General features: G+C 34.7%; 1 protein-coding gene across 1 annotated transcript in view; it reads right to left on the bottom strand.

Annotated features, from left to right (window-relative positions):
* The window catches only part of LOC108977708 (ETS-like protein pointed), an 88,454-nt gene extending 85,757 nt beyond the window's left edge, over nt 1–2,697 (bottom strand). Inside the window, exons 1-2 of the mRNA XM_018947549.1 lie at nt 2,425–2,697; nt 761–877 (exon numbers count right to left, since the gene is read on the bottom strand). Coding sequence (XP_018803094.1) covers nt 761–877; nt 2,425–2,599 — 292 coding nt within the window. The 5' untranslated portion in view covers nt 2,600–2,697. The remainder of the gene's footprint in view (nt 1–760; nt 878–2,424) is intronic.
* Between the last annotated feature and the right edge of the window lie 5,630 nt (nt 2,698–8,327).

The following is an 8,327-nucleotide window of genomic DNA, read 5'->3' as shown; positions in this document are numbered from 1 at the left end:
TTAAATTTAATTAATTATTTAATTTAAAAAAATTTTCAGCTTTGCGTACTATAATCTGAGCATGATATGTTAACTTTCCTACTAAGTTTGTGGCAGCCTCGTCGGATACCATATAAAATATATGCATAAAACTTCTTCATTTGACGTGTATATTAACTAACGCCCGTACCTAGGGCAAATAGTATAATGTCCTTATAAACTGTTTAAATTGGATAACTATAGCATATAGCTGTCACATAAACTGAACGATCAAAGTTTTTTGATGGAATATTATGTATATGTGAGGGGCTTCGGTGCAACCGAAGTTAACGTTTCTTCTTCTTTTGGTTATATTTTGGAAATAAGAGCTAATTTAATAAAATATCAACATAGTTTAGCTTATGTGATTTCTTTGTTAGCTAAACAGAAATAATAAATTATCTTAATTATAGTGCTTCAATTAGAACTATTAATGTAAATCTATCTTTTATTTTAGCTTTAAATTTGAAAAAATCCTTTTTTTTTTTTTTTTTATTTGTTATCCCAATTTTTAAACTAAAAGATATTTACCTTTTCAACTTTTTATCTAAGGTGTTTTGAATTTATATTTTAGTTTTCGGATTCAAATTTCTCTCTCACTTCCGTAGTCATTAAAGTGACGTCACAAAGAAAATTTAATTTCACAAAAGAGTACTCTTATTTGCAGTGTTTTAATTATTTGACTGCGTAGGTCTTATTTACTATTTTTATAAATATTATTTATTTACAAAAATTTTCTCACCTTTGGTTATATTACAGTTTTGCACCTCTTTCTCCCATGAAGCGAAGGAGGCCTTTAACACTTCAGCTACCTTTCGATTGGTGCCGGGAGTGAGTGGTGGAATTTGTGATGGCACATCTGAAATGAAATAAAGGAATAAATTGTATGTAAAATATTCTTTGATTTAAAACAAAGCAAATAGGTACTAAAATCATAAATATACCATAAATTAATTGTACCATAAGGTACCAGACGAGAAAGTTCTAATGCCAATTTTTTTAGCAAATTGAAGCACTGTTTTACACAGTGCTATTTCAAACTTTTCATTAAAGACTTTTATACTGAAGAAAAAGAGAGAGATCTTTGAAAACATGCCTCGCTCTGGATGACCTTAGAAAAAATTCAATGATATGGTGCTTAAAAATCGTCAGGCAAAGCTTAGAGAGATGGCAAGAGAGCTTGACATTTTTTGCAGGTTCGCTGAGTGATTATTGTGAACATTTTGGGTATGAAACGTTTCTTGCTCGTCGCATCCCGATTAAGCTGAATTTTTTCCAAAAAGAGTAGCGTAAACAGGTCTTTGAACATGCTTGATCATGTGAATTCCGATCGCACATTCTTGGAGAGCCTTATAACTGTCGGTGAGACATGGACTTATGAGTTTGACATGCAATAAGTCAACAAACATCGGAATGGAGGGAAACAAATGAGCCGAAAATAAAACAACCACGTCAAAGCCGTTTTTTCGATATTCGTGGTTTGGTGCCTCATGAATTTGTAATGGAGGCACTCACGGACCACTAGGAATTCTATTTCGTAGACATCGTATACATCAGTTGAAAACGGCCGGAATTGTGGAAGAACAATTCATAGATTTTACACAACAATAATGCACCATCGCATCGAGTCATGATTGTAACCGAATTTAAAATCAAAAAAAGCAATGATTATCATCGAACAACCGCCGTATTAACTAGATTTGGCTGCGTGTGATTTTTTCTTGTTTTCCAAACTTAAATTGGCGCTACCGTTTACAGTCAATCGAAGAGAGAAATCAAAATTCGCTGAAAGAGCTGAAGACCAGCCCAAAAAGTGGTTGTGAAAGTGTTTCGATGAATGGAAAAATCGTTGGAATAAATGTAGTTTTTCGAATACTTTTTCAGGTACTCTTTTACTATGTATTTTTTTAAATTTTTTTGTTTGTTTGCTAATTTTTTTTTTTTTTTTTTTTTTTTGTTACATCGACTATGCTCTTCACGCTGATCATTTTGCTTTGAGGGCACTGCCAACAGAGTTAACCATATTTTACCCTAAATTAGGTGACTCGATGTTTGTCGGAGACCCTATAAAATATATACATTGTATTCAGGGTTTAATATAGTGAACTTTGTTAGTTGTAACCTACTAATTCGACGCTTAAATGCGCCAACTGCGAAATCAAATCAACGCTTTAAACAATTACGCTAATCACTAGTAAGGCGTATTAATTGCTGATTAAAAAGTGTTTATTGAAATAATTAGTGCGTTGCAACTTTGCATATATTTATTTAGTGTAAAAAACTAGAATGCCGCTTGCATATGCCTAATCGCGCTAATCGCCGCTAATTAGATCAATAAACTTCATATTCTTACGTATTAGAGGCGTATATACACATTACACCGTTATTTATGGTTTTTAAATTCACCTTTTAACTTCGCACCAACGGTGTGCAATTGTTGTAATTTATGCGCGCGCAAATGGAATTTACTCGTGTATCCACCGGTGTAATTGTTGTTGAGCAACAATTGATGATGATTATAGCCCGCACGTAGCGGCGCACGCAAACGCCGATCCGCCAAATCGATCCACTCATTTGTCATACTAGTGCGACGAGTGAATTCCAAAAAAAAAAAACAAACAAAAAACAAAAAATAGTTGTATACAAAACTATTAACGTATATTACACAAAAACCAATCAAGGTTTAATAGCACTTCACACTTTCGAGCGCGTGTGAGTTTTTACTATTATTAATTTATATATTTTTATTGCTTTTGTTGTAAACAATTTTTGTTATCACTTTATCACTATATCTTTCTATTTACATTTGTTTACATACATATGTATGTATGCATGTGTTTGTTTGTATTTTAGTGTTCAGCTGAACTGCATTGTTCCGTTGGAGTGATAGTACACCCATCATATCGCTCCGATTTTCACTTAAATCATCAATAAATGATGGCAACGCTAAAAATACAAACGGTGATTTACTCGCACATTCTTTTTCTTGTTAACGAAGTGCCGTTATACGTCACATGACGGTGGCGGCATTATCAGCAAACGTTTCAATTAGCCAACGATGCCCCCCACAAAGCCGCCAGCAGCTGTACAAATATTATTAATTACTAGACTTAGAAACTACAGCAATATGTGCATACACTGCACATACTGGCAGGCAGTCAGCTGATGTGGCGATGCCAAAAGTCAAATGATTTGTCTGTGATAATTCAATAAGGCGTATTAGAGTTGAAAACGCGGCCGAGTGGCAAGCAAAGTGTTATGACAGGGTGGCAATAAATTGCTTTGTAAGCGAAGCAATTAAATTTCTTACAACAACAAGTAGAATTACTTCATACAACAATAAACACTTGGGGAAAAGCAACAAAAACTTGAGAAAGCAACAAGAAAAATAAAAAGCATAGCTACAGCAACAACAACTACGATACAGCAACAAAAACAATACCAATAGCTGCAGCACCAACAACATAAAGTGCGATAACAACAGCAAAAACAAGAGCAGTAACTACAGCAGCAACAACACCACCAACCACAACAATAACAGCAGCAGCAGCAGTGTTACAGTTGCAACAATATTGCCGTTTCAAATCAAATCAACAATTTTGACCTGCAATGCCAATGAATGTCATGACCCTTTCAACGCCACTCAACGCAGTCGCAGCTTTATGACGCTGTGTGCAAACATACTGTACACACACACACATATATAGCTATTTACAAGTCAACAAACATAATAGTGGGCGCTAGCGTTGAGCTATTTCCATTGTCGGCGGCTTTCTTTTCTATTCCCTTTCGCCTTTTCATTTCACCCTGCTTTGATACGCTCACTTGCCTTTTCTCATCTTACAGTACAAAGAGGCGGTGTTTGGACAAAGAAAAAAGTTTTGTTTACCCGCCAAGTAATTTTAATCTCGTCGAGATACGCGTGCACGCATTACTAATCGGTGGGTTGGTGGAAATTTACACTTACAAAGCGATGATGAGTTGGCCAGCGTGAAGAATGGGTTGGCTGAGTTGCGGCTTAATGTAGGTGCTTGGGAGCGAGTGCACTTGGGTAGAGTAAAACGTTTATCACAATTCAAAAATATAAGAAATATTTTTCATAATTGCTGAAATCAGCTGATGTGAACTTATTTAAAAAAATCGAGCTGCTTGTAAGTTCAGGCCGATCTATAGCTCTTAAAACATCATAACCTTGAAAAAACGCTTGGAATAAAGAAAGAGGAATCGCATATTTCTTTTTCCTACTGTAAGTCGAAGTTCCCCCAGCAGGCGGGGGGTAAAATTTACAAGCGCAAGTGTGCCAGATACAAGAGGCAACTAGTGTGCCTCGAAAGTTCAGCTTGAGCTCATTTTAGAGACTTTGAATGAGATTCTATCTAAAGAAAGTGCCACAAGTCATTGAGTCTGACCGGAAACTTAAATCTGGTACCATTGGGATCAGTTAGCCCTTGAAGTTCGCTCCAATCTGCTCCTTGGGAAGATTCGTGGTGGCTGTGATTTAAACCTAAAGGATGGTAGAATTGATAATTCTCTTCAGTGTGGAGTCGCATTGGGGATGTTTGCCGGACCCACAGCACAATAGAGGTTTTTGTTCAGCCTCGAACCGAATCAAGATGAAAAAGGTGGGCCTTCTATAAAGTTACATGATCAAAATGCATGCCTTATTTAGAGATATTGATTTGACAGTGGCAACCATAACACGCCTGTGTCAGCAAGCTCGACTGTCTTGTGAAGAAAGTCCTTTTAAAGATCTCTGATTGTAACTAAAAACTCTGTTCTCTGCTTAACTGTTATTTCAATTACCGCTAACACAAGTTAGCCTGGTTTCGAACCTTAGCAAAGCCTTCTACCAAAACAAAATAGTTCATAAGTTTTAATGTCACTTTTCACTTAGTTAGATTCCACCCACATTTCCACTTTACAGTCTCAAATTAACTCTTCCACTTAAATATCATCGCTACCCCTATAATGGTGCTGATTGTTTTATGTTGAAAACTCAAGGTTTTAATAACACTTGTAAACAAATTTTTTTTGAGACATTATGAAGAGGTGGAAGAGGTTAGTGAGCTCGGCAGACTCAAAAGAGTGTTAATGTGTTTTTAATGTCAGTAGGAGTAAATTACGGCTGTGAGGGAAATAATAATCAATTATGAGCACAATATCAAATTTCTACAACTAAAAAGAATTTAGAAATGGCACTGAAAATTTAGTTGCATCAATTTTGTGAAAAGAATTTTTAGACCGAATATTTGTTCAACAATTGGAAAATTACTATCACAACTTATTTGACTTTAAACTAAAGGCGATGATGATTCGTGGTAAGAAAAAAAATCTTACTCAAACTGTAGTATTCACTTTCAAAGAGCTTTAATTTAAGCTGAATCCGTGGCTTAAATAACAACGTATCGTACAAAGTAAAGGTGATGTGAACGGGAATTGCCGAAATAACTACGCACAAACTAATTGACTCAGATGGACCCAACTTTAAACCCAGCGCATTTTATTTCCATCTAGCAACCAACCGCAAACGGGAATATTTCAACGATCATCAGCAGTTAACATTACTCGATAGCTACCTACGTCTGACTTCATAAAAATAAAAGTACAAAAGCATAAAAATAAAGTACAACAACAAATTATGAACAAGTTGCTAAAGAATTAGCGGATATTTTAAAAATCTCTGGTGATAAGAATTCTTTGCGGTTTTAGCGCGTTAGAGTACCCGCAGAGGGGACACCCAAAGCCGAGCCGAGCGTAAATGCGTTGCGTAAATGGGAAAATGCGCTTGGTTCAGCTTCCCTTATTCCATTAATTTGTTTACTAAAATTCTGTTAAATTTTTGGAAAAATAAACAGAAATAAATAATTCTGGGGGTTTCAAAAGGCGGTGTAGGGAATTTTACAATTTAGAGTGAGTGATGTTGCCATCAAGCACTTCTAATAAACTCTATGTTTGTTACTTTGCTTTGTGAAATTCTGAAAGGCTCTATATTTCCAAGGTGGCTCGAAAAATCTTATTTTGTTCACACTAGTGTGCAATATTATAACATTCGAAGTTTATTATATATATACATATATATATATTAGGTTGTCAAAAAAGTCTTGCGGTATTTTCGCTAGTTGGCGCTGAGAGCGCGTTGTTCTAGTTTTATTCGTCGCATCGGGTCATGCTACGAGTATACCTTTTTGGAAAGCTCATTTCACGCGCTAACACGTGTTTGATTGATTGTCGTTTCTTTTAAGTCGTTAGTGAGCTATAGTGTCGCAAACGTGGAACAAAATAAATAGAAAATACGGCATATTTTAAAGTACTACTACGATAAAGGCAAAAATGCATCTCAAGCCGCCAATAATATTTTCACAGTGATGTGCAGTTTAATATTTTCGAAACATATTTTTGTGTATTTTTCCGAAATCTCTTCTGATGAGCTCCATAGTTTCAAGGTATTTGTATAGTTGTTAGAATGTTTACAGTAATGAGCAAAATTATAGACTTTGAATAACACTTTTTTGGAAATAATATAGTACTTCCGTTGAGGTCTATAGTTTCAAGCTAGTCCCATAGGCCTAAGAACTTTTACAGTAATGTGCAATATTATAGAATTTGAATTTATTATTATTATTATTATTTTTTTTTTTGAAATAATACTTCTTCTGATAAGCTCTATAGTTTTAGGTAGTTCTATATGTCTAAATATTTTACAGTAGTGAGAAAAATTAGAAACTTTTAATAACACTGTTTTTGGAAATAATTTGTAATATTTTGAAGTTTATTGTTATTTTTAAACGTAATTCTATAGTTTTTAGAATTTTTACAGTAATGTGCAATATTATAGAATTTGAGGATTTTATTATTATTATTATTTGAAAGAATACTTTTTTCTGATTAGCTCTATAGTTTAAAGAAGGTTCTATAGTTTCAAAGTGGTTCCATATTTTGAAGGATTTTTACAGTAATGTGCAATATTATAGAATTTGAGGATTTTATTATTATTATTATTTGAAAGAATACTTTTTTCTGATTAGCTCTATAGTTTAAAGAAGGTTCTATAGTTTCAAAGTGGTTCCATATTTTGAAGGATTTTTACAGTAATGTGCAATTTTATAGCATTCGAAGTTTATTAATATTTGGTTGGAAATAGTAGTGATTAAAGGAAACTATAGTTTTACCGTAGCTATATTTTTTTTACAGTAACGTGCAGTAATATGGCATACTAAATTTATTATTGTTTTTTGGGCGTAATACTGCCGCGTTCTAATGTGGCGGGTAAATTTTTTACAGTAACGTGCAAAAATGTGGCATTCGAAGCTCCTTAATGTTTTGGAGAGTTCTAATGTGGTATACGATATACAGATGTACACTTATCTGTGTATATATAAAGGCATTGGATGTTTTCGAAAAATATATTTGTTGCGACATTGTTTGTTTGTTAACTGAACATACATTATTTATCCATATGTCCGTAGTTCTCGAAAAGTACCGTTAATAGAAAAAAATTAATCTTAATTTCGCCAAAGGGCACCTGAATTGGACGATTGAGAAGTAGCGCAAGATCTTGTGGACAGACGGGTCAAAAGTTGTTCTATAGGACGGTAAATGGTTCCGCCAGTATCTAAGAAGTTCCCTTAATAGTCCGACCCCAGATTCAGCACAAAATCTCTGAAGCATGGCGGTTTGAATATCATGGTTTGGGCTGTTTTTCTTAGAGCCCAGTGTAGGCCCAATTCACAAGATTACTGGCATAATGGACCGATACACCGATATGATACCATTTGCTGAAGAGGACATGCCGCTGAAATGAATACCTCAGCAGGAGAATGACACGAATCACACTAGTAGGGCGGCAAAGAAGTGGTTTGTGTTCAATGGAATTGCGGTCATGGATAGGCCAGCTCAATCCTATTGAAAACCGTTGGGCTGACGTCAATAAAGCCGTGTGGAATGATAAACCCAGAAAAAAAAACAACAACGAGTTGTGGACCGTAGCGCAGCAATCATGGCAGAGCGTACCACTGAGAAGATGCAACAGTCTCGTAGATTTTCTGAACAAGCGAAGTATTGCTGTTATCAATACTCATGGCCATGCTACCAAGTACTAAGAACTCCTATAGACGAAACTTGCAAAAATCCTTCAGTATTAAAAAAAAAAAATGTTAGTACTTTACTGCTCCCAACAATTTTCATACATAAACGCATCTTTGTAAATAAACATATCTTGCACATATTCAAATCTAAATATTTTTAGTAATAAACATAATGGAAAATATTATCCACTTCTGCATTTCAATGGATATTAAAATTTATTGGCA

This window comes from Bactrocera latifrons, unplaced genomic scaffold (genome assembly GCF_001853355.1).
Source record: "Bactrocera latifrons isolate USDA-ARS-PBARC rearing strain unplaced genomic scaffold, ASM185335v1 scaffold_94, whole genome shotgun sequence".
NCBI lineage: Eukaryota > Metazoa > Arthropoda > Insecta > Diptera > Tephritidae > Bactrocera > Bactrocera latifrons.
Note: the sequence above shows the minus strand (reverse complement) of the source record. Positions and strands in the feature narration are given on the sequence as shown.